General features: G+C 45.3%; 1 protein-coding gene across 31 annotated transcripts in view; it reads left to right on the forward strand.

Annotated features, from left to right (window-relative positions):
• The window catches only part of LOC139760660 (uncharacterized), a 152,603-nt gene that overhangs the window by 6,702 nt on the left and 125,827 nt on the right, over window positions 1–20,074 (forward strand). For 16 of the 31 annotated variants that reach the window (XM_071684130.1, XM_071684131.1, XM_071684132.1 and 13 more), the window contains exons 2-4: window positions 7,238–7,275; window positions 10,232–10,483; window positions 11,752–11,913. In XM_071684130.1, the coding sequence (XP_071540231.1) occupies window positions 7,238–7,275; window positions 10,232–10,483; window positions 11,752–11,913 (452 nt within the window). Of the gene's footprint in view, window positions 1–7,237; window positions 8,554–10,231; window positions 10,484–11,751; window positions 11,914–20,074 lie in introns of all 31 variants that reach the window. The other 15 variants (XM_071684116.1, XM_071684117.1, XM_071684120.1 and 12 more) reach the window with 2 other exon arrangements.

Below are 20,074 nucleotides of genomic sequence, written 5' to 3' on the forward strand. Positions count from 1 at the left end.
GGAGAAATTGGTAAATTTATGCTTGGAGATCTCTGGCACTACTTGCCAAAATGCAGTGATATCTGGCTTAGAGCAATTTTTTTCAGGGTTGATTTATCAAGTATTGCGTTGCTTAGATTATTATTATTATTTTTATTATTATTATTATTATTATTATTATTATTATTATTATTATTATTATTATTAAAGTCCCTTGTATTACTCGTAACACCACCCTTGGGGGAGGTGCTTATAATGAGTTGTATTAGAAAAGAACAATAAAAGATTCCAAGGTCAGATTGTTTAGTTGGTTATTTAAGCATTAGGCATATGAACTACCTGGCTGGTTATTTGGGCTCTTAAGTTTTTCTACTACCAGGGTCATTAAAGCCGTCCACCACCCAAAAAATCACAACACTGTTAGGTGTTGATGATCTAAAATTATATACGCTCTCACTGTCTCTATGGAAGATGGAAGAGTCCTTGGTATTATGTCACCCCATTACTGGGGACTTTATAACTCTGTTGTATAAAGAAATGCAAAACCTGCTGGTGGAAGGAAAGTAGAATGTGTTTTATCGAATTCTCCTGTCATGATGGTCAAAAATTGCACTTCCTCTGTCAGCTTAAGGGATTATCTTAAGTAAACGTGTTTCTTAAAGGTCGAGTTACGGTGGTAACATACTAAACCCATAGGATCAGCTGTAGGGTATGAACGCATGGCAGGTAATTCCCCAACGCCTTGTTACACTTGAGGCCACAGTATTGCTGTATGATTTTTTAATGAAACATTAAAAAAAAAGTCATCATCTTATTTGAAGATAGGAAACGGAAGGTGAACTTAAGTGATCAGGATTTAGTTAAAAGGAGCAGAGCGAAACTTTTTCCTTTGAGGCTCAGTTGCAAACGCTGGCTTGTTGAGGCAGGAAAAGCACACACACACACACACACACACAAAGGGACATAAAAGATGTAAAGAAGACTTTTGGTCCTTTTTTACTTCGTACCTCATAATCAGAGAGGAAACACTAGTGGGGATGGGGAAACCAAGAGAAAATCTAAATTAGAAAAAGGTTGAAGCCCTGGAATTTTATATGGCGTTAATTTGTGCCAGGTCTTCATATTTGCCTCCAGCTGCTGCCATCTAGCGACATGCTCCAACACTAATGATGTCACTGTAACTTGAGATGTTCTCATGTTATTAGTCTGTTATTTGAAAACCTTAACATTTGACGTTACAATGGACCAGAAAAATTTAACCACATGATAAAGAAATGAATATGCTATTTTTTTTATGTATTTTCTCTTGGTTTAGCGTCTTTGTCATAAAAAGATGTGTTGTCCCATAGAATATTCGTTGAGTTGAACCCAGAATATCAGATGTGGTAACTTTTTCATGGAAACAAAGAAAACATAAAGTCATGTGAGAAACACCAGGAGCAGGACACGCACACGGGCGTGCCAGAACCAGCCCCGGCTGGGCTAGGCTCGCCATGACTGCAACGCGACCCCCGCGTGTTACGGTGCGCCGATTTTTGCAATGTCGCGAAAGAAATTACCTATTTGCCTATTTTGTATACATTTTGATGACGCTTTTTACGCCATACTTACCCACCCCATTCCAAACTAGCCTCCTAACTCTATATACATTTAACCACATAATCTTAGCCTCCTGTTGTGGTGGTATGACAAACAGGCTGCACCGCGGGCAGCTCACCGGGGTTGTTTAGTGCTGGGGGACTGAGAGGGAGTCGCTCGAAGTGTGTGCAAGGTGATGGGTTTATATAAGTCATTACGTGTAATCTTGGGCTGATAAAATTCACAATTGTACAATTTGAGGAACCCTAGGACCCCTTTTATGGGGATCCTGCAGCTTCTAAGCTGCTCTCCACCATTAGTTGGGTAAAGCAGGTTCCTTTGGTCCACTACCCACTCCTTTCCGTCCATCGACTAAGATATAGCCTCTACAGAGGTGGTTCCTTGCACTTGATATTACCTCTTCTAAGAGGAGTTCAGTAATACAATTGTCTACCACTTTAGTAAGTTACTTCAATTATGCGCTAGATATCATATATTTATATAGGGGATAGGGGAGAAAGAATACTTCCCACGTATTCCCTGCGTGTCGTAGAAGGCGACTAAAAGGGAAGGGAGCGGGGGGCTGGAAATCCTCCCCTCTCTTTTTTTTTTTTTCCAAAAAGAAGGAACAGAGAAGGGGGCCAGGTGAGGATATTCCCTCTAAAGCCCAGTCCTCTGTTCTTAACGCTACCTCGCTATCGCGGTAAATGGCGAATAGTATTAATATATATATATATATATATGGAAAGCTGTGTAGGTATGTATATTTGCGTGTGTGGATGTATGTGTATACATGTGTATGGGGGGGGGTTGGGCCATTTCTTTCGTCTGTTTCCTTGCGCTACCTCGCAAACGCGGGAGACAGCGACAAAGTATAATAAAAAAAAAGAAATATATATATATATATATATATATATATATATATATATATATATATATATATATATATATATATATATATGGATTTGTATGTAGCATTTATGGATCTGGAGAAGGCATATGATAGAGTTGATAGAGATGCTCTGTGGAAGGTATTAAGAATATATGGTGTGGGAGGCAAGTTGTTAGAAGCAGTGAAAAGTTTTTATCGAGGATGTAAGGCATGTGTACGTGTAGGAAGAGAGGAAAGTGATTGGTTCTCAGTGAATGTAGGTTTGCGGCAGGGGTGTGTGATGTCTCCATGGTTGTTTAATTTGTTTATGGATGGGGTTGTAAGGGAGGTAAATGCAAGAGTCCTGGAAAGAGGGGCAAGTATGAAGTCTGTTGGGGATGAGAGAGCTTGGGAAGTGAGTCAGTTGTTGTTCGCTGATGATACAGCGCTGGTGGCTGATTCATGTGAGAAACTGCAGAAGCTGGTGACTGAGTTTGGTAAAGTGTGTGGAAGAAGAAAGTTGAGAGTAAATGTGAATAAGAGCAAGGTTATTAGGTACAGTAGGGGTGAGGGTCAAGTCAATTGGGAGGTGAGTTTGAATGGAGAAAAACTGGAGGAAGTGAAGTGTTTTAGATATCTGGGAGTGGATCTGTCAGCGGATGGAACCATGGAAGCTGAAGTGGATCATAGGGTGGGGGAGGGGGCGAAAATTTTGGGAGCCTTGAAAAATGTGTGGAAGTCGAGAACACTATCTCGGAAAGCAAAAATGGGTAGGTTTGAGGGAATAGTGGTTCCAACAATGTTGTATGGTTGCGAGGCGTGGGCTATGGATAGAGATGTGCGCAGGAGGATGGATGTGCTGGAAATGAGATGTTTGAGGACAATGTGTGGTGTGAGGTGGTTTGAACGAGTAAGTAACGTAAGGGTAAGAGAGATGTGTGGAAATAAAAAGAGCGTGGTTGAGAGAGCAGAAGAGGGTGTTTTGAAATGGTTTGGGCACATGGAGAGAATGAGTGAGGAGAGATTGACCAAGAGGATATATGTGTCGGAGGTGGAGGGAACGAGGAGAAGAGGGAGACCAAATTGGAGGTGGAAAGATGGAGTGAAAAAGATTTTGTGTGATCGGGGCCTGAACATGCAGGAGGGTGAAAGGAGGGCAAGAAATAGAGTGAATTGGAGTCATGTGGTATACAGGGGTTGACGTGCTGTCAGTGGATTGAAGCAAGGCATGTGAAGCGTCTGGGGTAAACCATGGAAAGCTGTGTAGGTATGTATATTTGCGTGTGTGGACGTGTGTATGTACATGTGTATGGGGGGGGGGGGGGTTGGGCCATTTCTTTCGTCTGTTTCCTTGCGCTACCTCGCAAACGCGGGAGACAGCGACAAAGTATAAAAAAAAAAAAAAAAAAATATATATATATATATATATATATATATATATATATATATATATATATATATATATATATATATATATATGAGAGAGAGAGAGAGAATAACACCAATATTGTTTAATATGATATACAGAATATTGACTTAAGTAACAATTTCTGGAATTCTAACGTCTCGCCAGCCGTACCGGACGCAGAGATTCTCAGCTGGCGCCATCTGGACGATTGTGCACAGCTTCCCTTACAATCTTCGTAATTTGAATTACCCTTAGTGTCATTTTTATCCTAAACTCAGTGTCTCGTGTGTTTCCTTGCGCTACCTCGCAAACGCGGGAGACAGTGACAAAGCAAAATAATAATATCCCGCTAGTCCAGACCGTACCATTCTATTTATCATAACTTCTGTGTTACTTAGCTTATATTACCTCACTTTCCCGTTTATCCGAACCTCAAGGTTCTGTTTATTGTGATTTGAGTTTTTCGTGTATCTCTGCCTTTGTGTTCCGTTTATCGTATTATCACGGTCTCGTTTTCCTAACGGCAGTATCCGCAGTGTTTATCTGAACCTGTGTCCCGTTTATTGTAACTCTAGTGTCGTATCATAGCATTGTTCAGTTTATCTTACCTTCAGTGTCCCGTTTATCCACTCTGTAGTGTATTGTTTATTGCAACGTCAGTGTTCCGTGTATCCTAACCTCTCTGTTCTGTTTTCTTTATATGGGTGGTGGTTTTCGCATGCTGATTTCCCTTTTCCTAATATGGATGAAGGTTTTGCTTTCCCTACAACGAATTGCATAGAAATGATTTAAACTTTTTACCCTAATGAGTAATGTAAAAAGTAATTCTGCAATTTTATTTATATGTAATTCAATAAAAATATCTAAAGTGTTAGCGGCAGAAGATTTTCCAGTTGGTTGGCGGTTAGCGACGTTAAGGATTTTTTTTTTTTCGTATATAGCTCTAAAACCCCAAACAACTAACAAACCAACCTTGTGACATCATTGAGAAATTGATATTTGTTAGATATATTTTCTTTTGGGAAACTTAATTTTTAAGATTATATTTTCTTTTGGAAAACTTAATTTTTAAGCTTAGCTTGGAAGGACCGATGAACACAAAATTGTACAACTCAGAAAATGTACGTAATATTTTACAGAGTGCGGAAACTTGCAGTACAACAATACTTCTATTGATAAGGTTTCTATTATTATTATTATTATTATTATTATTATTATTATTTTTTTTTTTTTTTTTTTTTTTTTTTTTTTTTTTTTTATACTTTGTCGCTGTCTCCCGCGTTTGCGAGGTAGCGCAAGGAAACAGACGAAAGAAATGGCCCAACCCCCCCCCCCCATACACATGTACATACACACGTCCACACACGCAAATATACATACCTACACAGCTTTCCATGGTTTACCCCAGACGCTTCACATGCCTTGATTCAATCCACTGACAGCACGTCAACCCCTGTATACCACATCGCTCCAATTCACTCTATTCCTTGCCCTCCTTTCACCCTCCTGCATGTTCAGGCCCCGATCACACAAAATCTTTTTCACTCCATCTTTCCACCTCCAATTTGGTCTCCCTCTTCTCCTCGTTCCCTCCACCTCCGACACATATATCCTCTTGGTCAATCTTTCCTCACTCATTCTCTCCATGTGCCCAAACCATTTCAAAACACCCTCTTCTGCTCTCTCAACCACGCTCTTTTTATTTCCACACATCTCTCTTACCCTTACGTTACTTACTCGATCAAACCACCTCACACCACACATTGTCCTCAAACATCTCATTTCCAGCACATCCATCCTCCTGCGCACAACTCTATCCATAGCCCACGCCTCGCAACCATACAACATTGTTGGAACCACCATTCCCTCAAACATACCCATTTTTGCTTTCCGAGATAATGTTCTCGACTTCCACACATTTTTCAAGGCTCCCAAAATTTTTGCCCCCTCCCCCACCCTATGATCCACTTCCGCTTCCATGGTTCCATCCGCTGCCAGATCCACTCCCAGATATCTAAAACACTTCACTTCCTCCAGTTTTTCTCCATTCAAACTCACCTCCCAATTGACTTGACCCTCAACCCTACTGTACCTAATAACCTTGCTCTTATTCACATTTACTCTTAACTTTCTTCTTCCACACACTTTACCAAACTCAGTCACCAGCTTCTGCAGTTTCTCACATGAATCAGCCACCAGCGCTGTATCATCAGCGAACAACAACTGACTCACTTCCCAAGCTCTCTCATCCCCAACAGACTTCATACTTGCCCCTCTTTCCAGGACTCTTGCATTTACCTCCCTAACAACCCCATCCATAAACAAATTAAACAACCATGGAGACATCACACACCCCTGCCGCAAACCTACATTCACTGAGAACCAATCACTTTCCTCTCTTCCTACACGTACACATGCCTTACATCCTCGATAAAAACTTTTCACTGCTTCTAACAACTTGCCTCCCACACCATATATTCTTAATACCTTCCACAGAGCATCTCTATCAACTCTATCATATGCCTTCTCCAGATCCATAAATGCTACATACAAATCCATTATTATTATTATTATTATTATTATTATTATTATTTGCATCTCTTGCAAGTGTGACGTCATGAGTTTAGTGATGAGCACAGTCGTGTGTTGAGGGGCGTTAATACTAAGACGCAACGTGTTGGCAGAGCTGTGTTATGTTGCAAGGTTACAGTGGCTTCACTCATTGTTATAGAGGCTGCCAACCGCTCTCTTACCTTACCTTACCACGACACCCTTGTTATTGTGTTGCAGGGTCCACCATGCGTCTCAACCGTAATTCTTTTGTTCCGGTTTTTCCTTGTCATAGTTGTTTAATGTTCGTTATTCATTGTGTTCGTGTGTTTCTTGTTCCACCTCGCTTTTTGAGTGCACAGTTGAGTTGCAAATTCATCAGTTGCACATTCATCATAATTTCATATCGTGTGTTGTAGGGACTGCCATTTATGGTACTTTTGTTGCAGATTCTCCCTAGTGATGCAGGTTTCGCTGTCAGAACTGCTGTGTTCCTCATGATTGTGTTGCAGGGTTGGACAAGACGTTGCTCGTTTTGCAGGTGCATCCATGACGTCACAAGTGGGTGTTGCTGGGTTAGCCATGACGTCGTGCCTGTGTTGCGAAGTCGGCCATAACTTAAGTAAATACTGTGTTGCAGGGTCAACCATAACATTAATTATTGTGTAGTAGAATTCACCATTACATCACTTGTGTTGCAGGTTTGATCATAACGTTATTTACTTGTTTTGCTGGATCTGTACTAATGTAGGGTCACTCATGACGCCTCCAATCCTACAGGATTATCCAGAACACCATTAGCTATTTTTTTGTTGCAGGGTCGTTGATGACTTACTATTGTTGTGTTGCAGGGTGCGCCATGTCCGACGTGGAGACCACGGACACCGCCGTAAGTAGTGCCCAGGTGGACGCCGACTCCCTCGAGTTTACTGTCAACACTAACCTGCCCCTGCCGGCCACCAAGGCCTCCCCAGGGGGCGCCGCCCCTTCCCTCCAAGAACTAATCGAGGCAGAACTAAGTGTACGTCTGCTGCAGCCCGACTCCCTGGAGCCCCCTGCATCCCCCACCCTCCATTCCCTCCTCAGCTGCGACTCCATAGAGCCCGTGACGACTCGGACGGGACCGGCGCTCAGCCTCGACTCCCTGACGGGTCTGCAGAAGGACCCACATGGCCAGACGGACGTGGAGAGCGGCATAGACATGCTCTCCCCGACCAAACTGGACGACCTCAGTAACCCGGACTCCCTGGAGTCGTCCTCCGACCTTCCAGGGTCTCCAGGCCACTCCTCCCCAGAACCTGCCGTCGAGGCGGAGGAGGTTCCCTCCGCCACAGATGGCTCTCCGCTCCTGCTGGAGGATTTCTCGCCTCCTATGAACGACTTGCTCATCGTGGAGGAGGGGGACCTCGTGGTCACACACAGTGACCAACCACAGTCCAGCTCGACCCCCTTGTTGGAGAGACACGTGTCTCCACCGCCAGCCTCTAGCACGACCTGCCTCAAAGGGCAGGAAAGTGGCGCAGATGAAGTTAATTTTACAGACAGACACACACAACCGCCGCTCCTGAGAATAACAGAGGCAGAGTATTCAAGCGACGGGACGTTCTCCCACTCCTCCAGGTCTGAGCAGCAGCTGGGGACGTCAGAGACCGCATCCTCTCGAACCCCAGACTTCTCCACGTCCGACGGAGCTACGACACAGGAGGACGCTTCTTCTCATAACACTAGCGATGAGAGTCGCGAGACCGATGCTTGGCGGGGGAGCTCGCACACCTCTGGCGACTCCCTCAACAGCTACAGTGTGGCTGAGGAGATGAAGTGTGTCAATGGGACTCCGACGGAAACCTCTGAGGTCTTGAGTGGCCACACGGAGGCCACCTCCTCAGAACTCATCCCTACAGACCTGTCGTCCTCCCAGGGTGGCCTCTCCTCCCGGGATCTAAGCAGCTCCCCGCTGAGCATGTCCTCCCCAGTGGATCCTCCTTCCCCCACCACCACCGCCACCACCATCCTACCCCCCGGCGCCCTCCCCCCGAGTGATACTAACAGGGTGTGTGGTGATGTGTCCTCTAACGCTGGTGATGACGACTCTGTTGGTGAGGTGATGTCCGCGACGGCCAGTAGTGGTGATAGTCGGGAAGTCATCACTCCCAGTAGTGACCCTAACGTAAGTGTATGTACTAACTGTTCCTCCTGCTCCTGCTGCCCTCCTCAGCTATTCCACTGCTACATGTACCCTTCTCTCTGCCTCTCTCTCCCCTTTTTCAACCTACCACACTGTTCTCCCGCTTACATTCCATCTCTCCAACTGCCTTACTCTCGCCTGCGCTTGCATCTTACCCTCTCCTGACCCAGGAAGGTGTTCCCCCTTGACCCAGCCAGTGGGAAGGATCATTAGGGTTCGCCGTGGGTATGTTCCGGTCATATCCTTAATCAATAGCTCGGCTCTGTGTTGGCACCCGTCGCTCGCTATTCCTGTAAGCTGTAAACTTAGCACTTGGACCAGTGTAAAGCATGTAGTGAGGTAACTTGCGTAGTAGACAGTGGAGACGACGGGTCACCAACACTGACCTTGCTGCTAACACACAGTGAAGCATGGCGCCTGTGTTGACACTGCCAGGGTTCCAGGTGCTGTGTTCAGAGCCTCTCTTGGAAATTAACGATATGATCAAGACGTCTTACAGTCTTGTACATTTCAAATGCCTCTCCTCCGAGTTCTGGATCATAACGAGGCAATATTGAACCTTATTACTCGAAGTTAAGATTTTAGGGTATGATATCATTAACTCTTGACCTGACGCTTAGAGAAAGCCAGGTCAGAGGCCAGGCCCTCATACCCAAGGGTCTTATCCTCTCATGCTCAAGAGCGTAAAACAGCCAGCGATCAAAATTGATGTTGTAACAGCTGGAGAAATAAAATCTCCTCAGACACAAGATCGTTTATTGTGTCATCAGATCAGTTGTTATATTTCCCGCCACCGTAAGTCAAGTCGAGTGAAACAGAGGCATGTACAGTACGCACCACCATCACCGCCTGTAACCCAGCAAGTGGAGACTTTAGGCAACATTTGAATGATGAATAATTGGATGTTGTTGCTTGCCAGTAACACTTGCAAATTACACTATTTCTTTTGTTTTTAATTTTTGATGCATATTGATGTTCTTTCTGTTTTTGTATTCTTTTAAATATCTTATAATTTCAATTGTTTCTGCTTAAGTTTATGTATTACTAAATTATTAATATTGAACTAATATATATATATATATATATATATATATATATATATATATACATATATATATATATATATATATATATATTTATTCATTTATTTATTTATTTATTTTTTATTTATTTGAAAGTTATTATTTTTCATATTTTCGTCTTAGTTTCTTTTATTTTAATGTACTTCTCGTTTTCGGAAGTCTATACTGTATTGGTGATATGTTCTGTCATACTTATTGCTTTTGTTTATAGTTTTTGATTATTCTAAATGTTAATATTTTATATAATTTGTTTGATAAGATTTATTGCATTTGATTTGGTTCATTTATGTTAACTTGGTTTTTCACTTTCATAGATTATTTTTTGTTATCATAACTTAGACTCTGTTTATTTTGTTATTTTTCCATATATTATTTTGTTTGCTACAAGCTGGCGTTCATTGGCTTTGCTCTAACGCCGTGCAGGCGCTGTACAGAGACAGTTGCGTCGTTAACAAGGCAGTACAGCGGTTTTAGACCTGATGGTGTGAAGGCCCAAGGTAGGTAACGCGTTGATGGTGTGGCTGGTGATACTAACTCTTGTACTCCAACACATGCTCCTCCGCCCTGGCCACCACCAGATGGATTTACAACGTCTCGACGAGGAAGATGACGACTTCTGGAGAAACAGGGGGGACGACGACGAGGATGATGACGTTCCATATCGTAGTTACTTGGCCAAGAACGAGGAGGAGGAGGAGTTGGGCGAGGAGGTCATCGAGAGCACCGTCACGGCCAGGAAGGACGATGGTGATGCGGCCGTCGAAGAGGAAGAAGGGCCTCAGGGTAGTAACCACGTCGGAGGAGTCATCGAGGAGGACGTCGTCCCACCGGTGCGTAGTGTCCCCGCGTCCCTCTATCCTCCTCATCCTTCAGTGGCCACTCTAGCCCTCAGTAGTCCACAGCCTGTAGCCCTAATTGGCCCTGACCCCTTTTGTCAGCTGCCAGTCTTATGTTAAGAGTCCAGACCGGCCTTGTACCCTTGGGTGAAATTATTATCTTGGCTGTTGACCCACTCTGACCTGGCCCCAGTCACAGTCAGTAGGACGCCCTGACCTGCAACGTCTTGAATTAGTGACCCTGACACCTTTGTGTGATGGTGACTTTTGACCTCGTTAAAGGCTGACTTATCAACTAACGAACAACTGATTTAGTGACATGATTATCTTTGACGGTTGCTTAGTAAACTTGGAAGTATAGTGACCTTGTAATCTATTGATCTTGTGGTGTAATGACCCCGTAACGTATTGATCTCATGGTGCACTGGCTTTGAGATGAAGTGCTTTGGTGAGCCGCCTGCTTGTGACTTCCCAGGCATAGAACTTTAGTGAACTAGTGAGGAGCTGATGTAGTATGTAGTATGGTGAACCACAGTTACCAGAAAGGCTCAGACTTTTCCACATCTGCGTCCTTGACCTAGTGTGCAGCTATATCTAGCATGACGACCTAGCTTAGTCATGACTAGCGTGACGACCTAGTTTTAGTGCATTCTAGTGACCTGGCGACCTCGGCTTATCGCAAGTCACCAGTTAGATCTACCTCGATGGGATCTGGTGACCTGGTCCAGCCTGTTCCCAGTATGACGATGATTTTGTGACTTTACCTGATGACCTTATTGAAGCCATGATTAACCCATTTAGCAAGACGGTACGACCCTTGAGCACGTCGTGACGACTCATGGGTGTGATGGCCTGGCCTTTGACCTGACTCATAAGGGTTATGTTAAAGGTTTGGTTGTTATTTGCAAGGATCATACTGTCACACGTATAGCTCAAGCCATCGTGCACAGGGGTCGTACCAGCGTATGCACGGGTCGTGCGGTAGTGCTGAAGGGGTTAAGAAAATAACTTCAATTTTGCCGACCTTGGGATAATATTAAGGTCTTGATCTCATGACCTGATGTAGAGAGTGACCTCGTATGAATCGTATGTGACATCTGACCTTGTGTTTTAGTGACCTCTCCTACGCTTGTTATTCTAGTATGACCTTAATATGGCGAGGCAGTGACCTTGCCACAGTGCCACCGGTATGACCTTAAGACCTTGGCTTTCCACTTAGGTCATCCACCAGACCCTGACGTGGTGCCCTTGTGACCTTGCAGGAGGGCGATGAGTGCCTAGAGACAGACGGGAAGGCGGCACAGAACGGCGTCAGGGCCACGACCACTGAGAAGAAGAAAAAGAAGAAGAAGTCGGAAGATGGCGAGAAGAAGTCCAAGAAGAAGAAGAAGAAGAGGAAGGGCGACGCCGAGAAGGAGAATAAGGTGAGTTTGGAGGGGTGAGTCCTGGCCGGCGTCGGCCTGGGGTAGGGGTGGGACGGGGCTTGGGGCCGCTCCCGGGATGGCTCTGTGGTTTTTGACTGTATCTTGAAGAATTATGACGATGATAATTATTTGATAACCCCACCTTATTTGCAGTTGTAATTTACGACCAGAGAGGCCATTGGCCTCTCGGGGTCGTTGCTGGAACCCGTGACACCATCGTCTCTGGTTGTTAAGTTGACCTGTGTTGACTTCCAGTTATGTCAGGTAGACCTGTGTTGGCCCCCAGTCATGACAGGTCATCTGGTCTGATCTGAAGGCCAAACTCCGGGTCGTCCAACATCATCCTAGAATCTTTGGTCATCGAGTGTCGTCTTGGGGAGGTTCCACATCACCGGGCCTAGGGTGACGTAGATCGTTCGGGGACGGTCCTCGTCATCCCAGGGTGATGAGGGTCTTCTCCGGACGACCCACATCAACTCGTGAGGACGTGGGTCGTCCAGGGACACCCCACGTCATCACGAGGGGACATGGGTCGTCCTCCATCATCCCGGGTGAGCCGGGATGATCTTTGGATGACGGTCAAGCACTGTGGAGGTGCGCAGGACAGGAGATGGTGACGTCACGAGAGTTAGCGAGGTTCCTGCGCCCCCCCAGCAGCGTCAGTACCTCCCGGGACAGGGCCACTCGTGGACCTCCCCAGCCAGACCTAACACCACGGACCCCGCGCTGACTTACACCCCGGTCGATCCTTCACACACGCAAACCACCCCGACATACACCACGTCCACACGCACACACACACACACACGCACACACACACACAGACCATCCGACATACATCGGGTCCACACACACACACACACACACACACACACACACACACACACACACACACACACAGACACGCACTTACGCACGAACACACCGACAGCAGGTCCACACACACACACACACACACACACACACACACACACACACACACACACACACACCTCCCCTACACGTACCAGGTCCACAGACACAGGCCCTTACACTAGGTCATCACACACACACACCAGGTCCACACTCAGACGCACATGTCTTACGCCATGTCCATACGCACACATGGAAGGATGACTCACTTTTACTCGACATTTTATTTTAACTTGATCCATAAAGCAACCTCTCCCTTGGGTCATCAGGGGTCACACTGATTGTGTGAACACACACACACACACACACACACACACACACACACACATACAGGGACAAAAGGGGGCAAGTTGTGGTGCGCTGGGGGCGACGGGGAGGGACAGCCTGTAGCCCTACCCCTAACTAGGGCAGGAGGCGACGACGGAGGGCGGAGGATGGCAGGTCAAGCACATCACCAGCTGGCGATGATGTGAGGCGGGGAGGACATGGTGAGGTCAGGTCGGGTCATGGTGGAGGAGCTGGAGGTGTACTCCTGGCTCACGGCGAGACCCTCCACCCCGCTCACCTGCTTCCCGCCACCAATCTCCAACACCAGCGCTTTCTCCAACAACATCACTAGAAGGTATGACCCGAGGCCATCCGTGCCGCTGTGGCTGGGCACTGGCTCACCTTCCCAGGTGTTGGTGAACCACCGCTTGTGTTGGGGACTCTTCAACCAGTGTTGGTGACTCTGCCAGCAATCTTTGCAAACCACTGCTGGTGTTGGCTGATTCGACCACCAATGTTGTTGAACCACTCCTTGTGTTGGTGACTCTTGACATTAATGTTGCTGAACCACCGCTTGTGTTGGTGGCTACCAGTAGTGTTGATGAACCAAGTCCTTATGTTTGTGACCATTTCACCATGGTTAGTGAACCATCCCTTGTGTTGACGACCAACACACCGGTTGTGTTGATGATCACCGCCTTTATTACTGAACCACCGCTTGTGCTGTTGACTTTACCAGGATTGTTGATGAACCATCCTGTGTATTGCTTAACACAGTGTTGGTGACACCTTGACCAGTGTTGAAGGACCTCCCTCCTTGTGTACTGGTGAAGCTCATTGTATTAGTGAACCCCCTCTTTGTTGGTAACCCCTACTGTAATGGTGACCACCACTTTTGTTGAACCCCCTTGTGTTGATGGCTACCAGTGGTGTTGGTGAACACGCCCCCGGTGTTGGTAACACACTCCTTGTGTTGCTGATGACCCATACACCAGGATTGGTGATCGTATGGTGGGGGTCCGCCAGCTATGGTGGTAAACCTGCCACTTGTTTAATTCCTTGTCGGTCAAGACCCGATCTTAGTGATTGTGCCGCTTGTCTTGGTAAACCAACGTCTTGTGTTGGTGAACTTGGCTCTTGTTGAACTAACCTCTTGTGTTGGTGAACTGGCCTTTTGCCTCTTTGAGCCAGACTCTTGTGTTGACGAACCAGCCTCTGTTGTTTATGAGCCAATCTTTTGTATTGGTGAATCAGCCTTTTGTGTCGGTAAACCGGCCTCTTTTAAGCGAACCAGCCTTTAGTATTTTGAACCTTCCTCTTGTTTTGTTAAAGCAACCTCTTGCGTTGGTGAACCAGCCTCTTGTGTTGGTGACTAATCTCTCGTTTTGGTGAAGTAGCGTCTTTTGTTGGTGACCAACCTCTTGTTGACAAATTGTCCTCTTGTATTGGTGAACCATCCCCTTGATGAACCAGCCTCTTTTGTATTGGTTAACCCACCACATAACGTAGGTAATCTCACTACTTGGCTTGGTGATGTCCCAACATATGCTGGTGAAGTCATGATGGACTGGTGATCCCTGCCCAGTCACAGGGACGTGCGGAAGTGTTGTGTGTTTAGACCGAGTCACATAATGGCTATAGGACGCGGGTCATATCCTCTTGTGATGCACCTTCTGCAGCGATGCTCTGGAGAGGAAGAGGTTGAAGGAGAACTACAGGAGGAAGCGGAAGGAGAGAGAGGAAGAGGAGAGGAGGAGGAGGAAGAGGGAAGAGGAGCAAAGGCTGAGGGAAGAACAGGAGTACAAGAAGAAAGTAGAGCAGTGGAAGAAGGAAGACGAAGAAAGGAGAAGGAAGGAAGCAGAGAACGGCTGGGTCCCCGAGTGGCGCCAGGGCGCTGTGTGCGAGTGGTGTGAGGGCCGACTGGTCATCACCTTCCTCACTCCTGCCCAGGTCAGTAGAGTGAGTCCTGCCCACCACACGACGCCCACATGGTCAGTCCACACGCCTCAGGACCGCGGCGGCGGCACCATGGGCCGGCTTGTCATACCCCTGGCGTGCGCTCATGTGTTCTGCAACTCTTGTCTTCCCGTCGTCTGTGTTCCCTTGATGTTATTTTTTTATTAATAAATACATAGATTTTTTTGTGATGTTTGTGTTGTTTTCGATATAATTTACGTTTTATTTTTTGTTGAATTTTTTGCCTGTACTCGTTTGGTTTCATATCAGTGAGTTTGACTTTAACTGCATGTTTATGGCCTGGAGACCTCAGTGTGTTTCTTAGATTTTGGGTTCAAGTGTCACCACACACTGTAGTTTACTGCTTTAGATGTAGCACTTATGTAAGGCACTGTGTGTGTGTGTGTGTGTGTGTGTGTGTGTATGTACCGTACTACGTGACACTGTGTATATGGGAGTTAGTCTTCAGTTGGAGTGTCTCCTTGAAGTAGTATCTTGTGCATGATTGGCATGTTATAAGCATTACTGTCACCTTACGCACACGCGTCATCCTCTTGGCAGCCTTCAGTTACTGGCACTGTAGGCGACTGCATATGGCTGGCACAATGCCAGAGATGTAGTACAACCCTGGCCCACTAGATTATTAGTTGTCCCTGATAGTGAGAATTGTTTATGGCTCCTCGTGTCTGGCACTTTTTGCCTAGATCATATATTGACTAGTATTCATGCCTTTGTTTCACGACTTTGATGCCAATATCCGGCACTTACAAGAGAATGTTTTGCTCACCTCTTGAGGAGAAGTTCATGTACAGGTTTATGCGTCAGAAGTATTGTGAAACGTGAAAATGATCCTGAGATGTACGATATATATATTTTTTCTGTGTCGAAGAGTTCAGTAAGGGAACAAAACTCATCATCGAAACCAAACCTTAAATGAAACATAAAAATCAGGCTGAAAAAATGGAGTAGGAAAGAAAGGTGACATACGAGTTTTTGAGGAAATAGAAAAACCTGCCTTTTACAAAGGGTCTGGTCGTATCCGTCAGGAAAAACGTGAGATTGCAAAGAGCTGTGCGGTGTAGGGAAAGGTCCATGTGACGCACTGGCTTGTCGTATATTCTGTGGTCTAGCTAATGGCTGGCTGCTGTCCTATATATATATATATATATATATATATATATATATATATGTATATATATATATATATATATATATATATATATATATATATATATATATATATATATATATATATATAAGATAAAGTGTGGGTCCGAAAAGGCTGAGGTTTTCTTGACGGTGAAAGTGAAGACTTCTTAATTAGGACCAGTAGTTCTCGGTATACATATAAGGTCCCGCACCAGCTCAAACCAGATCACAAAGATTATGCAGACATATTACAAGCAATACTTTCTATGGGAGGTAACGCTAGATGCCCTACTTGTATAAACCAGGTGTCTCCACCTTTACAATAACAGCTTGTATCGTCACGCTTTCTTGCTCCTCTAACTAACCTGTTTTGAACTAATAGCTCTCTGGGGACGACGTTCTATATTGTTGGTCTCTCCAAGTCAGGCCATGTTGCGGATGTAAGTATATATAGGGTGTTAACTAGTGTTTTGGTTAGTGTGATCAAGATATAAGTATTAACTTGTGCTTTTGGTTAGTGAGATCAAGGTATGAGTTGTTAACTAGTGTTTTGGTTAGAGTGATCAAGATATGAGGTGTTAACTAGTGTTTGGGTTAGTGATCAAAATATGAGGTGTTAACTAGAGTTTTGGTTAGTGTAATCAAGATATGAGGTGTTAACTAGTGTTTTGGTTAGAGTGATCAAAATGTGGTGTTAAGTAGCTTTTTGGTTAGTGTGATCGTAAGTAATGATAATCAGGAAATTTTGCAGCAAAGAGGATTGTTGCGGCGGTATCATTACCGAAGAAGAGTAATAACAACTTCTAACCTTACCGGACTAATGGATGGACTGTAGGTTGACAGGTAGATGTATTTGGCTTGAGATAACACTGGGAATAACATGATTGGGAACGCCAGAGGGTTTGGCCAGGCGGGAGGAACGGCGGCAGTGGGGTGGGTGCAGTTAGGGATAGTTTGTAGACTTGAGGGACAGTGTTTGGGGTAAAGGAAGATTATAGGGACAGTTTGCGGATTAAATGGAGGGTGTGTAGGGTGGTGAGTGTACAGAGGGAAGGTACGTATGGGGTGGAAGATCAGGAGTACATGGGATCGAAGCCAGCTTAATGGGGTCAAGACACAATGTAGTGCAGCGCGAGGCCGAGGACCAAGATAAGACCAATGGGAGGAAGTGACAAGACGTCCGTGCGGTCCAGGTGGGGGAGTGAATGGGTGGAGGCGGCGGTGCGGGCGGCGACCCACGACGGCACTGGCCTACCACGCCCACTGCCGCCCACCCACCCGGCCACAGTCGCTATTGTCCTGTGCTCGCCGACGGTGGTGGTGTGCTGGGGCTCCATCTGTTTGTTTGTGTTCATTCCCGTGTTTCGGGCACCTTACACGGGGTGGGGGTAGATTTTCGTGGTGTGGGCACAGATGGGGGGGGGGGGGGTAGTTGATTCCCATGATCTGGACACCATATGAGGGGTGGGGTGAGTAGATCACCACGTTATGGACATTGTGTAAGGGGCAGAGGGTGGTTCTTCATGGTATGGGCGCTGTGTGACGGGCGGGGATAGATTCCCATGGTATGGAGACCGTGCGAGGGGTAGGGGGGTATATCTCAATAGTATAGACACCGATGAGTGGCGGGGATAGATCCCCATGGTGTAGATACCATGTGAAGGGCAGGGGATGGTAGATCCCCACCGTCTGGACACCGTTTGAGGGGCGGGAGGTAGATTTCTATGGAATAGACACTGTGTGAATGGCAGGAGGTGGCTCACCACGGTGTGAGAAAGGTAGAGGTAAGGAGATAGGTAAAGATTAATTGGTTAGTGGTAGAGGTAGAGGTATATGATTGATGAATAGATGTAACACGTGACCCAGTTGAGGTTCATGTATGAGAACCAGGGTTTAAGGGGAAAGAAATAGGGACAAAAAGGGAGTAGAAGCAAGGAGGAATAAGAAGTAAAAATGAAATGAAGTGAGTTGTAAGTGAGCAGCTTAGAGGTAGGAGTTAATAGCAGGGACATAAAGATGAGGAGTGGGAAGGCAGAGCTAAAGGAGGTAAAGTGTAAGAGGCCTCATGGGTGGAGGTGACGATGATCATGTTACACCTGTAGTGATACAGGTGTCAGTGTGCATGGGGCTACACCACTGCCACTACTTCCGTGCTCCTACTGCTGCCTGACTCTCCCTTGCCCTATTCCTTAATTATTTACTTCCTTGTCTTGCACTTTATTTTAGTACATCCCATACTTCTCCATAGCCCTTTCTCTTAATTTATCTAACCCTTTTCAGTAGGTCTGTCTCAAGGCATTTATGCTATTGCTGTCCTCATTATATCGGTCTCAATAGGTCTTTTTAGCCTTCTTTCCAGCTCTTTTTCCAACCCTTACCCCATTTTTTTTTCATCGTTTACCTCTTCCTTTTCTATAATCCACTTACTGTCATTCTCTCCGGCATCTCTATTGAGCCTTCTTTCCTATTGCCTGTGTAGCTTTCACCACCCTTCTTCCCATTGCCACTTATCTTAATCTCAAATATATTTCACCCCCCCCCCCATGCATGTTGCCCTCTCTCTGTCCCTCTGAAATTACCCTCTTCCAATTTTCCCAAAATCTTATCACTGTTCTTGAACTACTTTTATCATGTTCACTCACTGAATATTAGCTTTCACCCCAAACTTTTGTTTTCTTTCTCATCACCTAGCTCCTTTCATTGCCCTTTTCCTTCTTTTACCACTAGCATCACTCTTTGTGTCTTGCCACCCACCAGCCTCTCTTGTGACCCACTGGTTACTTTTATTACCCTCCCTCTATCCTCCATTACCCATTTCCCTTTTCTACCAACCTTTCTTTCTGCCACCAATATCTTCTTTATGGCCAGGCCCTTGATTTCCTCTTTTACTATTCATTCCCATCCTTTCCCCTTAACAGACAACTGCTCACTTTGTATCACCCTATATATCTCTCTGCTTTCATCCCTGTAGTACACCATGAAGTTACAAGGACACTTATAATGGCAGTGATACTTTCTGCTGAAAGAGTAACCAGTGATGGCATAATGTTTAAGCTCATATACCCAGATGGTGTGAGTGAACAGGTCCTTATGCATTGCAGTGATATGATAGATTAACTTGAGTAACCAGGACTGTGGATGAATTTTATTAATACTGCCCACAATTTAGATGATGAACATAGTAAGTGAGTAATGAAACTGGTTGCGTGATAGCTGATGAATTTGAAAAATGTGAAGTGATACCAAAGGTTTTCCTGTGAATTGAGTTTGATTAATTGAAGCAATGGTGAAAGGCATAAAGAATGAATATGCAGGGTGGACAGCTCTCAAGCCCAGTCTCTCATAGTGAACATTCGCCCAGCTTAATGGCCCAAAGGGTTGCATCCTCTCAGTACGAATCCTCAAGACATATATTTCCAGGGGATGCATTAACAAAGAAAGTGCTGTCAAGAGATGTTTCATCAAACCATATATCTCCTGAACATGCATCATCATCAGATGCATCACTAAAGAATGTAACACTCAGGAGTGTCTCATTAAGGCATGTATCACCAAGTAGTATACTGTCAAGGCATCCATCACCACATGTATTTCCAGTGTGTGAACCAGTAAGAGGCGTGTCACCTGATGTATCACCAAGGCACACATCAAAACATGAATCATCAAGATCTGTATTGTCAAAAAGTGTATTTCCAAGAAGTTCCTCACCATTTGGTGAAATGCCAAAGCTTTCATTACCAAGGAATGTCTCTCAGCATTTGTCTCCATGTAGCATACTGTCAGAGCATGTATCACTTAGGAATTCAAAACCAAAGGGTGATTCACCAAGGAATGTATCACTTACCAGTGCATTGCAAAGTCCTGTACCACCACAGCA

Source organism: Panulirus ornatus, chromosome 37 (genome assembly GCF_036320965.1).
Source record: "Panulirus ornatus isolate Po-2019 chromosome 37, ASM3632096v1, whole genome shotgun sequence".
NCBI lineage: Eukaryota > Metazoa > Arthropoda > Malacostraca > Decapoda > Palinuridae > Panulirus > Panulirus ornatus.